Below are 23775 nucleotides of genomic sequence, written 5' to 3'. Positions count from 1 at the left end.
AACGCACATGGCACGTCGCAGGCGGCCAGTGTTTACCCGGTGGGACAGCCTTCCTTCTCCCTCTCGCTGACGGACGAAAGGGAGGCCGTTCTCTTCCTGCCTCTTATCCAGACAAAACCGCCACCGCCGCCTCCTCCGCGTCCTCGGGTCATGGACGGCGTGCAATCTCAACACGTCGGCGTGGAGGAGGCTGATGACACGTTCCGCGCCCTCGCCTACGACACGGCGCTCAGCACGGTGGTGGCGGTGGCAGTTTACGTGGCGCTCAAAGCCGGCCTGGACGGCGTCCGGCGGTGGCGCGCCCGCATCTCGGTGCTTGTTGTGGGATCGGGTCCCGTAGGACTGACGGCCGCCCTGGTCGCTGTCCGCTCGGGGAAGGTGCTGAAGCTGACCGTGCTGGACGAGCGCAACCGGAGCGCGCTGCTCTGCCGGCCGCAGCAGATCGCCTTGGACCCACGCAGCGTTGACTTTTTGCTGGGACTCGGCGTGGACTTTGACAACATGGAGGGATGCTGGCACGATGAGCACTTCTTCACCAGAATGGGCGTGTTCCAGGAGTACCTGCTCAGCATCCTGGAGAAGAAGAAGCAGCAGGTGGACGTCAGGGTGCAACTCGGCACTAAGGTATTTGCAACACGTACATTTTTTTATGCCTTTTCACAACACTTGATGCCGAAGTACTTCTGGGGGGCAAAAACTAAAAAAGGTGAGTTGAACCGCCTGGTGCAGTATTAATCTAAAAAGGAGTCAGAAATTGTTCTACAGTATTGAGAAGATTTTAAAACTACCGTAAGGTATGATAGCCACTTCTAAAGGGACAAATTGGCAACTAAAACACCATCATCAGGTGTGTGGAAATAATTTTCTCACATATCTACATATATAGTGACTTTAAAAAGGTCTACATATGCCTTTTTAAATGCCATGTTTTAGTGATGCAAAAATATGACCAAGATAAATCATTTAAAAAACCTTCTATGATTAATGTGGCCTCTAACCCGTAACATTCAATTGTTAAAAAAAATGGAAAAAAGGAAAATAAAATAACTGAAAAGGGTGTCATACGAGTGTGCACATCCCCTTGTGATAGAGGTTGTGGCTAAGTTCTAAAATGACAAATCAGATAGTATATTCTAATATCCAAACAAGCAACCAAACATACATTTTGGAATTATGGCCATGAAGCTTGAATTCCTCACAAACACATGCAAAAAAAATGCAGTCGGATAAACACATCCATGTAAAAGAGGGTGTGTACACTTGTGCAACCACATAATGATTTTTTAAATAAAAAATAGATCTGACTGTTCAGGTTACAGGTTCCTTCCCCCTGTGCATACACACAACTGAAATCATGAGAATAATGGGAGACACCTCATCCCTTCTCTCTCCTGCCAGAGCTCAACCCGGCCCACAGAAATAAGTTCAAAAATGTGGAAAGAGTTGGCATGAATGTATTATTTGTATGCAGTGGGTGATGGACTGAATGCTCACTGAATATTTGTGTCATGGCTGCAGACCAGAGACTTTTGTCCCCCTCTCCGCCTCATTAAACAGCAATGCTCCCAATCCAAACCTGCACATGACCAGTTTGTTTTACATTCACACGTCCAAATTTCGCCTTGGCGCCGATGACTTTGCAAGATAAAGAGGAAGACTTCTGTCAAGAAAAAAAAAGTAGCTTTGCATTACTGCCACATAACTGTCTTTTATCACAGGAATACGCCGCAGACCCACCTGCAATCAGTGTGATAGAAGAGACAATAAATAAATGCCAAAAAAATAATAATTTATAAATAAAAAAATAAATACAATATTTTTTTTTTCTGGTCATGTTATGAATAGATGAATGTGACCTGCTCCAGATGATGTGCCACTGCATTTTTCTATAATGGCGAGATAATACAGGTGTTTTTTTTTCACTAGTTCACTGAGGATTACCTGCGACGCATCCCTGCCAGGGAGTGGCCACGTGTAATTGTCGTGGCCGACGGCTCTTGCGGCGACTCCTGCTCCGTACTGGGTCTCAGCTCCGACTACACGGTGGAGTCGTGCCACGCCTACGGAGCCAACGCCAGCATCGAGAGGCTGGACCAGAGACAGGTGCAATAAACAAACGCAAGGACAAACATACTGAAGTGTACGGAGCAATTGGTGAGGGGAGTCAGTCCAAACAGGATATTGTAGGATATTAAAGAGACCATAAAGCCACACATTGAGCAAATGGGTAATAATAAAAGCGAAGATGAATATAAGCATGTCAGTAAAAGTATTTTGACTTTGTGAAAATTGCCTCTCCTGGGGCAGAAGATACCTTTAGTTTTATTGACAATTTCCAACATTTATTACCCAATATAAATACAGGCACCAATATTTGATATGTGTTAATGTGACTTAGAACCTGTACAACTCAACTGAAACTGTTGGGATGTTTTGGTAAGCGTTTCCTGATATTTGTTATGGCTTTCCCACTGAAGCCTGAATGTTCTGTGCTAACAATGACATTTTTTTCTGAACTATTCATCAAGTCATCCACCTCGACTCAGTTTCAGCTCAAGAAAAACAACCTTATGTGTAAGTATGGTGTTATTTTTGTCGCGAGCACTGAGCAGGGTTGTGTTTACACCAAACATACCTTTTGGAATTATGGCCAAAATGTTGATGTCATTAGACCATACCAAAATCTCATGTACACATTTGTGCTATGTCCAAAAAACAAGACTGAACTTTTACTTCCCCTCTTAAAAATCTAAAAAAAAATATGGTCTTGTACTTGTTACAGTTCACTTTAATAGTGGAAAAGGTTCTAAAGTTGTCTTGGTGTCATTTCTTTATGCCGCAAAACCAGGCATTTGAATAGGGGTGTGTAGACTTTTTATGCCCACTGTACATGGTGGTACACAGTCTCTTTTGCGATTAAACAATTCACATCACATCCTCTACACTACAGAGGTCATGTGGCCTCCTCTTAATTTGACCCCCCCCCCCCCTCCCCTCCCCTCCAGGCTTGTTTCCTGTTCTGATTGAATTTGCCTCCCAGGATACGACCCTGTCAGCCTTGCTCGCCGTCCTTTCCCGTCCCTGTCCCGGTCCCCATCATCTCGCCATCCACTAAATGCTGTTTGATCCCGCTTGGCTGCTTTATGTCACTACAAGGGAGATGGATCAATTCCGGCTGAAGGGAGGATGGGGATGTAATGTTGTAGTGTTGGACTGAAATAGATCCATTAGAGGGAATCGTGTACTGTATGTTTCGGAGGTCGTGCATAGCACATATATTGTCCAAATTCGAGGTTCTCAAAATGTTTCCAGGGAGCCCCCCCATAATCCCAACACCAATTAAATCAATCACTAGCATAGACATTTCTAACCGTAAACTGGAATGCAACTTCTACTTTGCCATTTTTCCCAGAACAAATACTGACAACCATTTATAAAACGTCGCCAACATCAAGCCTTTATCAATGATAGCGACAATGTTTTATGCATTTTCTTCGTTGTTATACCGGATCTTGTATCCCAGCAATTACTTGAAAGTGGCTCTGAATCTTCACTCTGTCTATCTAATTGAATCATGGTCAGAGAAACTCAGTATGGGGCGATATTGTGTAAACAGGCCACAACACTAAACCTACAATGCCAATTCCCTAGTTGAAATGTTGTGCCTGTTTTTCTGTTGCTGTTTTCTCATCAGGTGCCCACTCCGGAGACCCGTGCCCACAGTCTCTACTTTGACCTGTCTGCGTACGGGGTGGAAGCCCAGCGGGAGCACCGTAGTCCTTTGGCCAAGCAAGGGTTCCATTTGAAGATCTACGGCACCTTCAGGAATCGCTACATGGCCCTCGCCTGTCCCGCCTCCGATGCCAGGATGGTCCGCTTCCTCAGGCACACGGCCAACTCCTCGGTGAGATACTAGTATGCTCTGGCTCTGATTTTATTCGATTTAAAGCACTTGCTATTGCTTTAGTCTTAATTCAGACACTTAAAACTAAACATGCTGAATACATCATGATTGTTCCAAGTGCTCCCGCACACTTCTCATGCAATGGACGATTCCATCTTGTTGACAAAATGATAAACTGTTGATGATGTTTGATGTGATTGATTACAGTAAAAGTGATGATCTGATTCACGTATTAAATAATAACGATTAAAATGAGTTTAAGGATTTAATTCAGAGCAGGGAAATAGGAAGTTTATATCTTTTAATTGATGATAAAAATCAATCGTCAAAGTCTTAACAGTATGCAAATATGGGGTTTGCCTTTAGCACCCAAATGACAAAATACGCTGCTGCTAATGCACTGAGCAAACGTCTGAACCATGTTTACGGAAGGTGCTTTTCTAGGTATTCACCACCTTGCACTTAGCAGCTGGACCATGCTTATGTCGAAGTCCATTAGAGTGTGTATGTGTGCGTGTGTGTGTTCGCCCGCACTGTTGTTTTTGAAAGCATGTTCAAGTCTGTGGATGCACTCAGAGGAATGGTGTGTGTGTGTGTGTGTTTGTACTTCTTTTTGTGACCGCAGAATATACGCACTCAGGTGCGTGGCAAGGCCATCCTTGTTGCTACGTGGGCGTCCATTCACTTGGCGTGTTACATTACTTGGTAACAGATGCCTGCGCCAGGTTGCCTAGAAAGAAGACAAGCGTCACTGAACAGGAGGAGAGATTGCGAGATGTTCATTACTCTTGAATTGGAAAATATTCATCTTCAGGCCTTTGATGACCCACAAAGCTCACAAATAATACTCAATGGCAATGCACTGGCATGGATTCTTTATTGTCTGTGAAGAACCACTTAAATTAGATCACGATAAAAAGATAAATATCTTCATTTAAAAATCACATTACAGTTACAAACATGCAAGTCACAGAACGATAAATATTTCTTTCCTTGAGAGGTTTATTGTCCAATATGTCACTTTCTTTCTTTGCTCGGATAGATCATGAAGAACATCTTCTATCAGTCCTTCAACGCGTACAAGACGGACATCGAGCCGCGGCTGAATGACATGACGCTCTACCACATGCAGTGCAGCCGCCGCCTCTTTGAGGTCCAGCTGTCGCACAGACGCGTCAGCGCCGCCTACATCGAAGGGGACAACGTCGCTGTCACCGTGGAGGGAGAGGCGGCCCGCGTCCTCAACTTTGACACGGGTATGGGTGATATTAATTTGATCTTCAGTAAAAATGTCAACGCATGTGTCCAAGTGTAATGGTGGTTTCTGGCAAGTCCATCTGTATGGTCAACTGTTCAGTGTTTCCTTACTTTTTATACAACTTTTTGTTTTCTGCAAAATTTGAAACAGGTATTGAGGAAAATTTGCAAAGCCTTTCTGTGATTTGTCCGGCTGTAAAGAATTTGTGTTTAATGCTTTAATTTCATTCATTGTGCTGCTCCATCTGGCGTGTGCGCCTTCCCCATCTGTGGGAAGTATAATAATGGCAAACGGTTCCGAACAGACGATTGAAAAAAAATGCATCATACTGAAATGTATTCATTCAGTCAGTATTCATTATGGAATGTCCACCAGTTAATGTTGTACCAATATGTTTGAAATATTATGACCTCCAAATTGTCTCTTGTAGGCTGTGGAGTGAATCTAGGCCTACGAGGCCTGGAGTCCATGAGCACATTCATCTATCGCACGGCCACCGCCGTGGACCAGTACGACGTCATGGAGGCTCTCTCGGCCAAGATGCAGCACTCAAGACAAGTGGCTCGCACCTTCAAGCAGACAGGTCTGACTGAGTCCATGTATGCCTGAAACTCCTGCTCTCATGGATGGTGCACACTGTGTTCCCCTGGTAGTTACAGACGGAAGGTGTCACGTCAATGCCAACGAGTATCATCAACTCACCTAAAAACGCCCTGGACTGAGTTTCCGATGTCTTTGATAGAATAGTATCATTTTTTTTGTGATGGATTGTGTCCTTCTTTAATACTGTATGTAAAATAATGACATACTTAAGGATTATACTTTTAAAGTGACTTCAAGTTGAAGTAGTCCTCAATCCTTGGCTACGCAATCCGAAGTTACAGACAGAAGGTGTCACGTCAATGCCAACGAGTATCATCAACTCACCTAAAAACGCCCTGGACTGAGTTTCCGATGTCTTTGATAGAGTAATATAATTTTTTTGTGATGGATTGTGTCCTTTTTTAATACTGTATATAAAATAATGACATACTTAAGGATTATACTTCAAGTTGAAGTAGTCCTCAATCCTTGGCCAGGCAATCCGAATTTGTATTTGAAACTCTAAGCAATGCTAAGGTAGGAATTAATTTATAACCCTAACCTTCAAGTGACCTCCGGTTTATTCATCAGTCAGTAATTCCTCTACAATGAGCGAATGCTGCCTGCAAAACTCAGTCGAAAAACGTAAGTACCACAAAAGAGTCATATTTGGTCGCTAATTGCATTGATAATGTAAAGAAAAATAAAACGGTGAATTTGCTTTTATTGTACCTCTGCCAAAGCAGAGTCGCAAGTGACTGTCAACACTGAAAAAAGTTCCTTTTCAGAACACCTCGGTTTCAACACACCACTCAGTAAAGGGGAGACGGGGTAATGCATCATGCAAAACAGCTCAAAATTGAGGGAGAAAAAAGTTCCAGCATCCTTGATCGTTGGGCTATTTTAATCAAAAGAAAGAAAACATGTCTCCATGAAGAAAATACTTATTATGTGAAAAATCGACCTAGACTACTGTTGCACTAGAGTGGCAGACATGCATTTCTAAATCTCTCTTGTAAATTGACACAAAATAGTCAGCCTACTCTAATAATCAGTGACTGAGTTACTCCTAAATCCTTTCCTTGTCGTCATAGAATCGGGTATTGAAGTGGAGATTTGCTGTCATCTAGCGGTGTCTTTGAAAAGTACAACACGATTTAATGACTTCTCTCTTGCCACATTACTCCAAATGACATAAAGGTTGACAATCACACAGCTAACTAACCCCAACCCTAACCCTAACCCTCTAACACCAACCCTAGCTCTAACCCTAGCTCTAACCCAACCCTAACCCTAAACCCAACCCTATCTCGAATACCAACCCGAACCAAACCCTGACCCTGACCCTAACCCTAACTCTAGCTCTAACCCAACCCTAGCTTGAACACCAACCCAAACCAAACCCTGACCCTAACCCCAACCTCAACCCTAACCCTAGCTCTAACCCAAACCCTAACCCTAACCCTCTAACACCAACCCTAGCTCTAACCCTAACTCCAACCCTAGCTCTAACTCCAACCCTAGCTCTAATACCAATCCTAGCTCTAACCCTAACCCTAGCTCTAACCCTAACCATAGCTCTAACCCTAACTCTAGCTCTAACCCTAGGTCTAACCCTGGTGTTAACCCTGCGGAGTCGGAGCTGGTGTCAGAGTCAGAGCTGGAGTCAGAGTCACAAACATTTTATAACGGTGGAACATTTGGACTGCTTAGGAGCACAATGAATGTCTCTGGTGTGCAGTCAGCCGCGTGAAATGATAACACACGGCACGGTCAATTGTGTGTGTGTGTGCCATGGCCGTTCCAGTTCAGGGTTCTTGTGACGTGTCACTACTGGACTGCAGCCAACATATTTCGCTTACTTAACTCAAGGGTGGATAAATGCCAACATGGCGGATGATGGTTTTATGCTGGAACAAGATCGTGAGTGCATCTGCATTGACACAACACCTGAATTGAATGAATTATTTGAAATTTTGATGGAGCAATAAACTATTTTAATAGCAGCCATGATGATTGAGGGGCTCCCTGGAAACATTTTGAGAACCTCTAATTTTGACAATATATGTGCTATGCATGACCTCCGAGGTGATGAAGCAGGAAACATACAGTACACGATTCCCTCGAATGGATCTGTTTCATACAAACTGGTCACTTGACTTGCACAAAGTCTGGGTTGGGTCATAAAATTTGCACCTTTCACATCAGTGAAGCAAATAGAAAGTGTCCCCATTCTAATCCTAAATGGCCTCAATCATGGGTCATTTTGACCCTCCCAGGTCAATAGTGTTCCCCTCTGAATTGGCCCGCTGCTCTTTTGCAAAGCCTCTCATTACGTAGATGAGACGCAATCACGACATCTTTTATCTTTGCATGTCATTAACATGTTGAAGGACAACATAATCAATGCATGGAATGACAAGTTGGTAAATGAATCAGACTGCCCAACGGGGACTGCGGGCTTTGATCAATGACACATGTTAAGCGAGTCTGACTTGCACGGTTGCGTTATACTCATTTGTCGACTCTAATACTACCCCTAAAATGGAAGTTGTACTGTACTCAATTCCTGAACTTGATTTGTACCCGTGTGGAAAAATGAGCCCGGTACATGTTACATTTTGCCACAAGAGGGCACTGTTGCTTTACATTTAAAAATTGCTTTGGTTCATCCAGCGGATCAATTCACAAATTTGTCAAAACAGACACAGAAATAAATTAATAGTGGTACATAAAAACACATGTATACAAAAAATGACGAGATTAAAATGAAGTGAAGAACAAATGCATGCATTGGAATTATTTTTACAATAAAAGTATTTCCTTTTTTTTTTTAAAATGTTAACTGGTTCATGCTTATGTTGTCGTTAAAAAAACACTTGACCTTGTCAAATAGTGAGGTTTCCACATTGCCCCTTTCTTAAAATGGTAGACCCTCATTAATGATATTTCTGTTATACTGTATAGTAAGGGTTATCTTTACAAAGATTTATTGAGTACTTAAACATAACTTAAACATAAGTTAGTCAACACTTATATTGACTTGATCTTGCTATATCCTGAGCAATCCACCACTTTTTTCTTTTCTTATAAATGAGAGGACGTCATTAATGATACTATAGTATTTCTGCAGCCGGATAAGGAATTAAACAAAATCTGTTTTAACTTGCTAAATAGTGTGGCAAAAAGTGTTTACAATGCCCTTTGTAACCAATGCATGAATAATTGAATGTACGCTTATTTTCAAAAATGTTTTTATTCATTTTTGATTTTAAAAAATATTTTTTTGTGTGTAATTGTATGATATTTCAATATTACCTTTTTAGAAAGATTCTCCATTTTTTATTGTACATTAGCTGCCAACAGTAAACAGGATGAAATGATCAAAACCTATCAAAGGCTCCAAAAAGCAGACCAAGACTATAAATAGTGGGGAAAATGACCTCTGAATTAGTCAATAAGATGTATATTATTCCAATCTTGGCCTTTAGCATTCACCTTCATATGAACTATAAACACCCAGCAAGAATGAATGAAGATGTTGTTTTCACCTTTCCCTGCTTGCTTGAGAAGACGCCAGCACGGCCCAGTATCGACGGGCCTTTGCTTGCTGTCTTGACACGCAGACAGGAAGTCACTGTCGCATGACTTGGATATCGGCACCTTATCCGATGCGCAGTGAGGGCCGCCTTGTCTCTGCTGCCTGCGCAAACAAGTTGTAGCCACAAAGAAAGCAATTAATGGTATCATTTGTGTCTTTGGCAATATTTGTGTCATGTCCTGAATCTTGCAGACTGCATATTTTGAATTTTGATCACAGCCAAGAATATCCTTATGATAATTGTCTTTATTAAAATAGGAGATATGTACTGTGCAGATATTTTAAAAACGTATTTGTAGCCTTTTTTGACATTCATAAATTGATGATTTATTCTTAATAAATATTTCTGAGGAAAAATCAGCACTCGTTTTTGTGAAAAAAAACCCATAAATTGTCACAGTTTCACAATTTAATATCTGGATTGTATGAAATAATAATTTACTTTTTATGTTGCTATCATACAGGTATTTATTTTTGCAGGTGCAGGTGACCTTTGACCTCTGTATGACTTCTTACACTGTTGTTTAGTATACTTTTCTACTCTTTCACTATTTCGAGATTCCCAATGACCCTTCACAGATCAACATGTCCCATTTATAAAAGGGTGTGCACACTTGTGCAAGTTATTGGTAACATGCCTTAGTGGAAGACATTTTATCTTGATGCCATATTTTAAAAACCTGGGCTTTGGATGGCTTGTGTTGACTTTTTAATCAAATGATATATTTTTTCTAAAACCGTATGGTCTAAATCACTCCTCACGGTTGATGCGAGCCGACTCCTCCTTCTCAAATGTGAGTGTGTATGGAGTTGGGGAAGTGCGGTTAAGGGGGGTTGTGTGTCACAGGTAGCCTGGGGGCCAGGTTGCTGTTGACAGGGACGAGGGTCTCAGATTTGAGGTAAGCCGTCACACCAGTGACTGCAGCTGCCTCCCCGAGTGACACCTCCCTGTTAGTGGGAGAGACGTGCCACTCTGCGTGTGTGTGTGTGTGTATGGACGGCCCCAGCAGGACTGATGAGGTGGCAGACCTTCATGTTGCTCACCTAAGTGGAGTCCTGCCGGTGTCTGGACAAAGTGCACAAAGAGGTGAACACAATACACAAAAGCATGTGGAAAACACACACACACACACACACACACACATGCACACGCGTGCCCATGTCTCCAGAGAGCCTCCAGTGGCGTATCGCCATCCCACCTTATCTAATTTCATTAATGTGATCCCTGTCCGTCCCGTGACGGCTTAATGGCCATTATTTGTGGCTCCCTTCAAATAAAGGCCCGGGCAGTAAATTGCAGTCTGTGGAAATCGAGATATAAACGCCACCCTGCATTACTGTATAATATCTTTGCCTTTAATTAACTGAAAGCCATGCCGACATTTATTGGATTGCAAGTTACTTGTTAATGGCTATAAATTGTGCCACCCCTCAAAAACGAAAAAAAAAAGAATCATTGCTTATTTTACATCAATAATTTGTGGACCTTTCCCTAATGATTATTCATTACTTGCCTACGGGGACTGTCGTGTTTGGTGAGCTAAAGTGAATGAAGAATGTAAAGATTTAAGTGGGCAGCGTCTACTTAGTGTTATGGCTTTTGGTGCCATGCATTAACTGTTTCGCCCTGTTGCCGTCCCGCCTGCATCTGGCTTCCCCGCTCTGTGAAAAATCTGTCGTGGAAGAATTTATTGCGTGGCTTTCATTCCATCAGTACGAGCTACTTTCATGCAGAAAGTGCTGTTTTTTTTTTTTTTCCCCTAAGCGGGATTCTGACTGCGCAAGTATATTCTCCTGTTGCGGCGGAAAAGAAAAACGGTTTTGGTGTGGGAAGAAAAAAAGTGCTTCGCTGTGTGCATGTTAGCCATGTATAAACTACACAGCCAATATACTGTAAAAATGTAATTATGGCTAATGTAAAAAAGAGAAATAATTTAGTAGGATGTTGTACAATAACAATTGCCAATTTGTATTAAAAAAAAAAAGCAATTTCCGGAGTATAATGCACTTGTGTATTAAACTCAAAATCAACCTTCATATGATGATATTTCTTTGCTCTCATGGATAATACACTCCTGCGATTTGCTGGTTCCTGTATTCAATATCTAAAATTGTAGTAGATCCTCCAAACCCGATCGCCGAGGGCAGCTGTTTTGCGTGTTTTACATGTCTCCCTCATCCAACACACTTGATTCAAATGATTTGGAACTCCTTCAGAGTTTGCTGATGATCTTTTCAACCAGGTGCATTGGACTAGGGAGACATGTAAAACATGAAAGACAGCGTGAATCATTTGACTGAGTTCTTCAACCAAACTTTTGTTCTGGCCAACCACGACAACAGAAATCCTAATCAGAAAATTATAGAAGCACAAACCTCGTTTTTAGTGAAAGATGCACAAAGCGCCTCTCAATTACAAAGTATTGTATTTAAGCACAGTCTACTTGTTGTCAAAAATGATGTTATCTACTGTAATCCTGCTTTTTATCTCGCAACCATGCCCAATGACGTAAGTTATATAGATGGGGGTCTCCTGCAGGTTATATAGTGTGAAGGGCTTCTTTTATTTTGCACCTAATGTGTCCAATGTGTGTGTGAACTCACTGTATGAAGCATCTGTTAGTGAAGAACTTCCTGTTTCTAGTTTGTCACTAAAATGTGTGTGTGTGGGTTGTGTGTGTGTCCGTCCGTCACTCAGCCTCCACCAGCCAACTCCTCGGAAAGAACATATTCCCTGTTGTTGGCGGGTACCCGTCGGAGGGGGCGGGTGGCTCTCATCACGCGCCGCCACTTGCTCGGCGCTGGCATTGATCTGGCGTGGAGGGACGAGAGATCTGACAGGCCTGCCACAAAAATCAGAGCCATCGCAAAGCCGAGCCGCATAGGACACACACACACGCACGCGCACACAAACACATTCCCAAAGTCAAAAAGAGCAGTCAGTCAGTCAGCCAGCCGGTCGGCGCGTACGCATGCAGCTCGGGCCTGTCAGTACGCATTGGCCTGAGCAGGCAAGCCCATGTAGAAGGAAGAGAATGGCAACTGAAGGCAGTAATCGCAATATTTATGAAAAAGTCATGCTAATTGGGAGAACAATGACGTTTTTAGGGCTGTATTTAAAAAGCACAGATTCTCCATTACAAATTCAAGTGCATTTAAAAACAATAACTGGTTGTTTTTCAAGCTACCGTACGCATTGTTGCATGCAAATGAGATGAAAGATTATGAGATAAAACATTAGTTTAAGGAAGTAAGTAAAAACATTTTTTTAAATAAGGTACAGAGAGAACTCGCATGGAGCTGCTGTGGGCCACAACTCACACACGGATGTTCACACGTCGACTAATCTGCCTGATGTTGTTCACAAGGCTACGCTCACACATCCACTACACGAATACAACAGTTTGTACTTATTACACTATATAGGATCATTTTAGTTTTAGTTTTTCTCAATTTATCGTCATTTCAATGGACACACGCACACACGCACACACACGCACACACACACACTCAAAGTAATAAAAAAAAAAGCAGTCAGTCACCACTCAGGTCGGGTCTGTCAGCTCGCATCGTGCGGACCAAGCAGGCCCAACGTTGAAGGAAGAGAATGGCAAGTGAAGGCAGATGAGATGGAAAACAGGATTTAGATGATAGAACATGAGAGCTCACTCAGTCTCGCACTCCCGCCAATCCCGTCCCACGTTAGCACGCTGCCCTCGGGTGCTCGGGCCTTCCTCTCCGAGAGGAGCACGTTCACCCCTTCTGCGAATGAGCAACTGTGACAGGGACAGAGCGGGATGGGGGGGGGGGGGGGGGGGCGTATCAGCGGTGGGGTGACGATGGTGGGGGATGGCGGTCATGTTTGCTCCGACAGACATTAGAGATGTTTTGTTTTTGCAAGGCTGACAGAAAAAAGTCAGCAAAAATGCTGAGCGGAGATCCTCAGTGAGTGACATGCATTGTGACTTTTTTAAGTGAGTGTGTGTGGAAGGGGGAGGGTGGACAATTCACTTTTTGGGTCAAGTTGACTTTGGAATCGTTGCTCACGACAGCACTTTACAGTCAATGCAGCTGCACGTTCCTTCACTTGATGTCTGTCTCTTTTCATACATTTCCGGCAGGTTCTCCTCTCTCTGGTCAACCCGATCAGACTGCAGCACAGTAGAAAACTTCCACAGAAGTCATATTCAAAAGTGCATTAAACGAAGAGCTAATGAGAGAAAAGAAAAGAGCCACTGAGAAATTGCGTGGGCAAACTCCACTTTTATCATTTTGAGCGATTTTTTTTTATCATAAATAGATTAATAGCGTGAACCACCCACCTTCCAACACAGGTTCTCTGCAATCCCACAATTTTTGGAATATTTTTTGTCCAGTTATTACTCACTTTCTGTTGCCGTGCAACAAATGATTATTTTAATCGATAAATCAGATTTAAAAAAAAACAAGTGTACATTTTCATCCTTTTATCCAAAAATAGGATCTTATTTAAATTGGTGATTAGAAAATGAAAAAAACATAAATTTGGATGCAATTATGGTTTTGGTTTATAAGATCCATTAGACAGTCTGCAAAAATGTTGATGAAGGTTTTTCCAAGTAAAAGCAGATGTTTGCAAATTGTTTATTTAAAAAAATATATATATCAAGAGGGGTTTTTATTCTCTTTGTATTTTCGTAGACGGGCGCAAGTAGAAAGTGACATCTGTGCCGTTGTAGTGGTGAACAGTGAACGGGGCCAATGGAAGTGGATCCCATCTTTCCCTTGGAATGTTTTGCTATCTTGAACGAACCCTGACAAGCTGCCATGAACGTGTATTTTGCCGCTTTCACCAACAGTTTCAAGTGTTTGCCCCGTCAGTGGCTTTTCCAAAGCTTCAGTTACTTTTTAAACAGGTTGTTATGATGTCAAAGTTCGGTTTCAAGACTCAGTTTGCTCCCTAACTGGTTCACCAAACACTATTTATGTGCTTTATTACGCCTAGTGAGAGTGAGGGCCACATGCACTTGTTTTGTTTATCTTGATGTCACCTCTACACACACACACACACACACACACACACACACACACACACACACACACACACACACACACACACACACACACACACACACACACACACACACACACACACACACACATGCACACTCATCGAGACGTCATTATTAACAAAGACTGAAACAGGTGCTAAACTTCCCCACCTCCCATTAATTATTGCTCTTTAATTTCCACACACACGCACGCACATGCACGCACACACGGCGAGTTTGAGCCATAAAGCTTTCTGTGGCAGCAGCTGATGCATGGCAGCTTGTTGACACACACTAACAGTGATATATAAGAGCGGATGAATCTGTAATTAAGCTTTGGCAGGGCCCCGCACACTTCCTTCAGAGCGGCACACTTCATTATCTGCCCCAAAACAAACTGCTCTGCCGTACATACACACCAGCCAGCCTTAATTTAAGCAGCGGTTAAAAAAAGTCATTGCAGGAAATTGCATCTGTTTGCTCTGCTGCAGTATTTCGTATTTTTGTTTGTTTGTTTTTCTATTGACAAGGAAAAGGGGTTGCAACTTCTGTTTCAGCTTCAGGTTAAAATTTAAGATGCAATAGGATGAAGAATTTTTTTAATTGGGAAAATAATAATAATACAACAATGATAAAAATACTTACGAATGCAAATCTGAGCATTTATTGAAATGGTCCAAATGCCCCAAAAAACGTCAAGTTTTGGGGCTCTTAATTCATTTCGGATCTGCTTGTTTTCTCACATAGATATTGTCACTTTTACATAGTGTACATTGTGTTGCATTCAGATTTTATTTTAGGCAACTAGACACATGACAATGAAACCATAACTTTCCCACAAAAACAATAAAAAAAAAAACGACACAATGCTATAAAATTACATCTCAAAAAACATAACTAAAAATAAGTTGTAAATCAAATGAAAGAAGTCTTTCGAGTCAAAGTTTGAAGCCTGGCTTATGTTTGTTTCAAAATAGGCTTTTAAACACATTTTTATAGTAATCTTTTTACTTAAATCATCAAAGTATTTATTCCTCCAAATAACTTTAAAACACACAAATTCACCACCTGCCACATACTTTGCTCACAATGCTACACAAGGTACAAATGTTCCATGCGGTGGCGTTATGAAACAGGTAGCCATATGCAATCATTGAGCAGCATTTGCCCTGATGGCTGTAGGCACGTCAGCATGGAGTGTGGGGGTTTGGGGGACAGACAGCGGGTACGGAAGGTTGGGGACGGGTCAAGAGTCCTGACCTGTGATGATGGCCCTGTTGACAGATGTCATGTCAAGTTTGTAATGGCTGTGTTTTAATGAGCTGTGAGTCACCGTAGAACACACACGCACGCACGTACACACACATACACACACCAGATCACTGTCACTTGTCTCTGACGCAACCTGTCGACCTGTCGCTCAGTCAACGATGACTGCATCCTTACAACAAACACTGCATCTTGTGATAGGGGAACTCCCACCAGTTCCTCCCTTACCAACATTTTGCATGCTCACTGTTTTTTTAATCAACATGATTGAGGTGTTATATCAAAGTAGTGGATATTTGAACAGAAATGGTGAAGCAACACGTGTAGATAGACAGATCATGCAGAAATCCTCGCAGGCATATATCATTTTTGCTCTGCAAAAAACAGGAAGGCTGGAATAGAATAATGGCATTTTCTTTCATGTCAGTGCGGAAAGATTATTTGAGAAGTATAAAGCACTTGTACTGCAAATCAAATTACGAGCATGGTCACAAAACTAGATAAACTAGTACTTGAAGGCATCGCTGTAGTTCAAATCAAAAACATACCAGACGCTATGATTCCAAAGCACTTGAATATCATTTCAAACTCATTTTACAACATTTTACCCTTCAAAATAAATGACTTACACATGCTGCATGTCTGGCATTAATTTTCCCGACAAATCCGAAATGGCGTTATTAAATACTGTCCTCGGTTTCAAGAAACATGTTAGTGATGCAATTAACACTAAACATGTCAAAAAAAAAAATTCTGCAATCCGGCATTTTTCAATTCATCATATATTTCCTTTAATTCGATGTCCATGCTAATGTGGTCTTCTCTTTTGCACCATCTCTCCTTTTTTTTTTTTTTTTTTTTTTTACGATTTGGCTCCAGGCCCATTCTCCCTCAACTCTGGTCTTTTTTTTCATCATTGTTTGACCAGCCTGACTGTACTGTATCTGTACAAATGAATCATGTGTGTGTGTGTGTGTGTGTGTGTGTGGGGGGGGGGTTCCTTAAGAAGTGTTAAATGCTGAGTCGCGTTAAATTCTAGCCAAAGAAAGCGTCTCTCCAAAGAATTAGCGCTTAATTAGGTCTTAATTAGCATAATTATGCGCGCTAACAGTGTCTCGACAGAATAGCGGTTGTCAGGAGGCTTGAGCCATCTGTAAGGGCAGAGGATTAATACATCATCTTTTTACACGCTATCGCAAAGTGCTCTTCATTAATCAATGTTGCCTTTATAGCACAGGAATGTTGGCATTTTGCATTATGCGCCATTAGAAGGCTCCCATTGAAGCCGCAAAGGCTCTAATTGGGCCTCGTGTGAGTCCTAACGCTTGACGGGAACGCACACAGTCAAACGGCAGGGTTGGGTCGGAAAAGCGAAGATGGGAGAAAAAAGTGGTGCTTGTGTGTGAGGTGAGTGGATTGACAATGAGAGGACCGGCTGTGTGGTTGATAATCGATAGACCGTCTTGAACTTGTTGGACACCTCTTCATGTTTGGTAATCAGCGCTGTTGCATAAGGAGATGACAAACAAAAAGAGAGTGCAGGAGGACAAAAAGGTCCTTCTGGCACAATTCTTGAAACTTTGGACACCATGTGAGGTACACCACCCAAAATGAAAAACAATCAATCGCAGAATTGTCTTTCTTAGTGGCTAGCTCCTGGGTGTTCATTCCAGACACATCCACAATGGTTTTGCCATATTGAGAAACCATATTAAGATTGATTTTTTTGGGCAATTTTGATATTTGGCAAAATACAAATCTGATCACCAATTAATCAGCCAATGAATTAAGAAGATAAATAATAAATTAAATTACTCACAACATTACAGGCAAAAATCTTTGACTGTTTTAACAAACTTTGCCCTTTAATACTTAACAACAGAGGGAGGGAACAAAAACAGAGACAGGCTTCGAAAACGTGTGGAGACAAACAATACGACAAGGTATATTGTCATTCTTTGCAAAGAATGACTAATGGTGCAGCAGCAGTTTTGCAGTTTTAAAACAAAATGATGTAATGTGGCTTAATCCAGATTTAATCCTAATTCTTTATATACTGAAGATGGAAAATGCCATGTGTCATATTCGGACACTTCTCTCCATTAAATCTCATGAGATAAAGTTGCACTTGTATATAGGATTTTGAAACTTGTGCCTTTTGACTATTGTGCTCTAAGCATTTCTTGTTTCTTCTCGTACCTTCATTCCATGTGAACAATCAATGTCTTGATGGATAACAAGCATGGCACATCTCACCTTCCTCTATAAGGAAGGCTGACACAATCGTTCCCGGTCGCTGCCATTTTCATCCATGTGCACAACACACACACCCATTGGCACAAAGTGTGGTTGGGCCACACACACACACACACACACACACACATACACAAACAGACCTCAGTGGCGATCTATAAGAGCCCTGAGCCTTAGGCGACCTTGAGACACGCCACTAAGGCCTTGCCAATAGCGTTGTGTGTGTGTGTGTTTGCATATGTGACACACATTGCTTTCATTTCACGTCACTGGCAAAACTCCTGCTGAGATGCAACACCAAGAAAGTAAATATGTTTTTTCAGATTGGAATTAAATGCCCCCCCCCCCCCACACACACACACACTATGGGCGCACACGCACTTTAACGCACACACACATTCAGTTTGGGCTCTTGAGGGCATTAGCATTATCGATGAGCTCACCCCATCACCTCAGACACGGGCTCTTAAAAGAGAATAATTTCATGCAAATGAGATATTGATGAGTTAATGATTAATTGGCCGCCCGGCCGTGTTAATATGCAATAGCTGTCGTGTAATATGCATTTCTAATGACTCTGTCTCGGCGTGTTCAAACAAATGGGCCACTTTGATCATCAGGCTTTTCGGCGTGTTCACTCCCCGGGACGAGGCCTCAGCCTTAAGGGGGCCTTAGGAACCAACTACTGTGGGAAGGAAGGCACGCTGAGACAACGAGGAGCTTATGTTATGCATATGTCTGCCTATTAGCATGGTGGATTATAAAACACTGCTCATGTCATTACATTGTGGTTGTCTGGATGATGTCAAAAACGGACTCACTTGGGCAGGTTCAGGACACTACTTAGGACAACAATCTTGCAAATGATTTATCGGCCAAATAATATTCACAAATATTCTTGAATTTTTGGCATTCCATCTGGTAAAATGAATTGTTCATAAAAACATCCAGGTCTCCAGTTTGATCTAAATACCTATTAAACATGGATAGTATGAATGACGCAAGAAAACTCAGTTATAGTATGTGTGTGTGCGTGTGGCAAGGAGAATACAGGTTTATAATGTGTGCCACTGGAGCTGCAGATAGATGGACGGAGTGAAAGGACAGGACAGGATGAGACAGGCAGACCCACGAGTGGACGCCTGTTGATGGCTGCCACTCGGGTGAATAATGTGTTGTGGGACTGAGTGACGGCGGACGCGGGACAGCTCTGACCTCACCTCATTTAATCAGGCAGTTTTACAACGAGCCCACCGATGTTGTTACTTGTAACTACTCCAGGAGGTTTGACTCGGTGTGTATGACCACTCCGAGTATTGCTCAGTATTCATTGGATTTTTTTTTTTTTGGTATATCTCACATATTGTGGGAGACTTTGTCATGTTTAATGTGTGTGGATTCTCACAAACAGTCAGATGTGAACACGAAGAACAAAGCAACATAAGTTTTATAGCTGTGATAAATCATCTGCTCACGCAAGCGCTCTGCACTTTTCTTTCCAACATTTTTTCATTTGATATTTCCAATGATTAAATATTGCCTGATGAAACAAACTGCCACTGACCCATTTGAGGGTGTTTTGATGAAGAACGTCCGGCAGTAGCTGACTGTTCTCTCTTTTGCGATTTGGTTAATTCTCAGACAGACAGACGGACAAATAGATCGACAGTTTACAGTATTGAGAAATATGGCCCGGGTGCACCGCAGTTAAATCAACAAGATGAATGCGGAAACAATCTCCAATAGCATTTCAAACAATTTTACTGTGGGGGATTGTTGAAAGGCAGACATTAATGGAAATATGGTGCTGAAAGTAGAGACCGTTTCCAGTGGTAACAAGAAATAACTTGATGGATGGAACACGAGACTCAAAGAAACATACAAGTTGTAACAACCAAGCGGCTGTGCTCCAGTATTGCCAAAGAACTGCTTATTGGGCAGTCAAAGCTTTGAAAACCTCCTTTAGTGTGCACAATGCCGCTGAAGATTTTTTTGCAAAGAAACATTTAAGTGGCGTACACATCTCCGTAGATGCTGCCTTTTGATTACCAATTATCTCAACAAGATTATTCTGATTAATTATCTTGGGTGTTTTAGTGTTTTATTTTTCTCCCCAATGTGCTTGTAAAGTGATGGCAGCCAACAATCGTAAATGCTAAACGTGTTTTGTGTGGTTGCTCATTTTGAGTACACCACAGTGAGCACTTGCACGAGGTTGCTTACAATTTAAAAATCAGTCCAGATGTGGATAGTCAGAATGTGTGACCTGTTTAAGCCCAAAATTACAAATTAAAATATTTATATGGTGATACAAGTCCTATCAAAATATATATTTTTGAATAAAGCGAAAAAAAACTGTATTGTAATAAAAAAAAAAATATATATATCTATATATATAAATGAATGTGAATTTGAACCGATTTTATGAGGCGTAATTACCAAACTGTACACTAGTGTGCAGGTGTTGGATGTATGCGTTTTAAGGGGCGTGGCTTAGTCAGTGACATCACAAGTTGGAATCAGGTTGACTGGGTAGTCTGTTCGTGAACATCCGGGCATAAGATGTGCTCTAAAGCCGCTTCTTGTGCGTGTTCTCATTTTGTATGTTTATGATTGACCGCCACAAGAACACGTAACCATAGTGACGTCACTAACCACCATGCATAATATCATCTACGCAAACATGCTTGAACATGATTTGTTTGTCCGACATCTTTATTGAACATCATTCATGGCGTCATGTAACAAGGACATCATTCTTTCCTGCAAGTCTGGCCTCCTTTTAAGTGCAATGTTCATGTGCCGGTCAGGTCTGATCAAGGTAAAGATCCATTAGGTTAGTATGCAAATGTATGTATGCGAGGGCCATTGATTGGGGTGAACGGGGGCTGTTTTTTAAAGCGCACTGACGCTGATGAGCAGGGAAGGCTTGGCGTGACCTGTCTGGGTCTAAGTCAATATAGTGTCACATTACTGCACAACTCAATCACTTACAATCTGGAGTGGGCCAGGTAATAATGTCATTTCCTGTTGTGAGTGCACACAACCACACTCATGTGAATGTGACCTCTATAAACCAGGAGAACGGTGGCTATCTTATAGTTTGGATGGCTCTCGACACAATTTAGGAGCATTTAATGTTTTCTTTTTGAAGGGAACTGAACTTGTGAGTTCAGCCAAAACAAACCGAATATAGGACTGCTATGCTGTTTTTTATATGATGAGACTTACCTCCAAATTCTATATTCTGCAGGTCAACAATTATCATCAAAAATATCAAATTTGATCTTCAATGCATGTTAACATTACAGTCAAAATAAATTAAACATATCAAGAGCGTGCAATACTGTAGACCTCTGCCACCTGTATCCTGCAGGTGGCAGCACTGTCTGACGTCGTCTCCGGAAAGACATGGCCTCGACTCAACTTGGCCTCCTTGGAGATGTGCCCTCTCCTGACTGACATTGTGGTTATCTTCGTCAAAGCACTACATACTGCACTGACCTGATTTTTATGATTCCAACTCTGACTCCCCGATGAGTTCAAACTCTCTGAGGACGGGTGGATCATATATGCATGCTGTGCCAGAGTGCATTATGGGTATGGGGTCTTAAAGCTTGTGTGGTTATAACACCTGACAGCTCCCGCACCCCTCAGTGCCGTGCATGTGTCTTTGTGGCTTCATTCAGAGTGACAGTGAAGATTAGGGGTGTAATCCTTGTCGAGCTACACGGGATCTAATACTCGAAGTTTACACACTCGCACGCGTGCACACACTCAGATACTCACACACACACAATATTTGCCATTAATTGAAACAATTACAGAGATGGTCTAAGTTTGTAAGTGGTGCATTGAAGGGAAATTTATCTTTTTAATTTTTGCTGTTGCAGTCCACTTGCACTGGGGCTAATTGAATATCCTGCACTCAAAATCACTTCTCTATTTGTCCCTATTTTTAAGGCCAAATACATTTACATACAGTTTGAAGGTGTTTTATGATTGTGGATTGTGCTAAATTGTGAAGTGTTTCGGTTTATATCATCAACCGCCACGTATTGACACCAAAGATTTTGTAGTGTTTGAGCGTGATTAACTGGTTAACAATATGTACTCAAAGAAACTTCACTATATTTGTCTTTTTTTAACCCCAAAAGAAATATCTGAGATGGCAGAAAAATAATAGCGCTGTTTTGACTTTTCCCGGATGTGTCGAGGAAAAACACTTAGAGGAGTGCTTTGATCTTTCTTTTAATTAGCTCCTATTCCCCTCTAGTATTCCTCTTTTCTGTATTTGCAAGAAAGCGCGGGAACAATGCTCACAATGAGGCCGCCTTATGCCGATATCAGCATTTTACTTAACTTTCCCTCTCAACTTGCTTTTTCTTTTTTTAAATACCACTTTTCTCTTCTCTTCAGTGTCCCTGTGCTTTTTGGCCGTGGTGATAAACTCATCATGTTTCCGAATCAATATTAATTTCACAGCCTCGCAAATCAATGGCGGCGAGAAGGAAGAGGCTCCTTTGCATGTGTTCCTTTCTCGCCTCATGCCAGCCGTCGTGATGAGAGGTGATGGGACATCCACGCTGGAGCCGGCGGGAGGCCCCAAACTCGCTCATTAGCGCCCCTCAGCTGGAACCTCTCACTTTGCTACTCTGGCCTCTTTGCCAAGGTGTGTGTGTTTGTGTGTGTCTGTAGGAGAGTTTGGAGATTTGAAATATCTGTCTGATCATATTGACATAATTGGACAGTGTGTGTGGTATGCATGTGTGTGAGCATTTGTGTGTTTATTTAACATTGGTAATCCCATTCATTGGAAAGGTCATTTTTTGGGCGTCGAATTTAAATTGAAGTCTCAGAAATGATAGAAATTGGATGGGTGGATGGATGGATGGATGGATGGATGGATGGATGGTACGACAACATGGTGCGTTAGTGTTTAGGATATTTCTCTCACAATTCTGAAGTTTGTGAATAAATTCTAAAATAGTTGCCTATTTTGCAGAAAACATTTCATAACATCAAGATTCATCCATCATCTGAACAACTGTATCCTTATGAAGGTTACAAAATATTGACCAATTTAAAGTGTAGAGAATGGCTTGCTCATTTTGCTGATGGAACGTGTTTCAGGATTTCCTGAAAAGTGATTTATTTGGGGGTAAAAGGAAGGCCAGACGTGACATGTTTGTTTTATTGCCGTGCTATTCGCCATATTGCCAGCCCAATAGCCAATTCTAATTACAGTGACCTGAGCAATTATGCTATTGGGCAAACGATATAGTAGGTATGTACCTTTTTCAAATGACATGACAATTTGTTCCAAATTATTTTGCAGACCCCAAAATCTACAGCTTCTGGATCTTAGTTTTAGAATCTCTACTTGAGCCGAGGCATAGCCAGTACGTGCATCACCTTTTGTAATGGCGACACAGTAGATAACAAATAGCTACTCAGTTCATTCTCTGCAAAGCACAAGCAGGCTTAGCTTGCTCTAGAATGTTCACAAAACACAAGGAGCAGACGCACGCAAACCAACACGTCAGAAAAAGGCTTCAATTGTGCGCACACCGAAGAAGAAACGTGCACCGAGTCCAATTTGCAGGACAGACGCTTGTACAAAAAGCGCTAAGAGAGCACGACGGCAGACAGGTGAAGTGTTGGCAGTGTGAAGGAGAGAAGAAAAAGTACATCCAAAAGTGCACGTATGAGCTAAGTGGGACAGAGCTGCACAAGTTTGGACTCTCCAAAGACTTTTTTTTTCTTTTAATCCACCCTTGGGGCCCCATCCAGCACCCCCCAGAGGGCCCGTCGTTCGGGGCTCGCGCATCCACCTCTGCTTCGGTGCCTACCAATCCGTCAACAAATTAAGAGTCGC

At 41.9% G+C, this 23775-nt stretch overlaps 1 protein-coding gene across 1 annotated transcript; it reads left to right on the top strand.

The window, feature by feature from the left end:
• The first annotated feature begins 51 nt into the window (after positions 1 to 51).
• Positions 52 to 6377, top strand: LOC147055675 (uncharacterized). The gene is made up of 5 exons (XM_085914861.1): positions 52 to 624; positions 1927 to 2103; positions 3695 to 3904; positions 4947 to 5160; positions 5593 to 6377. Exons 1-5 carry the CDS (start codon positions 151 to 153, stop codon positions 5769 to 5771), a joined length of 1254 nt encoding a protein of 417 aa, XP_085770987.1. The 5' UTR covers positions 52 to 150; the 3' UTR covers positions 5772 to 6377.
• The last annotated feature ends 17398 nt before the right edge of the window (positions 6378 to 23775 follow it).

The sequence above is a fragment of the Syngnathus leptorhynchus genome, chromosome 6, assembly GCF_054491065.1.
Source record: "Syngnathus leptorhynchus isolate UIUO chromosome 6, UIUO_Slep, whole genome shotgun sequence".
NCBI classification, from domain to species: Eukaryota; Metazoa; Chordata; class Actinopteri; order Syngnathiformes; family Syngnathidae; genus Syngnathus; species Syngnathus leptorhynchus.
The sequence above is the reverse complement of the archived record's forward strand: the minus strand, read 5'-3'. Positions and strand labels throughout refer to the sequence as shown.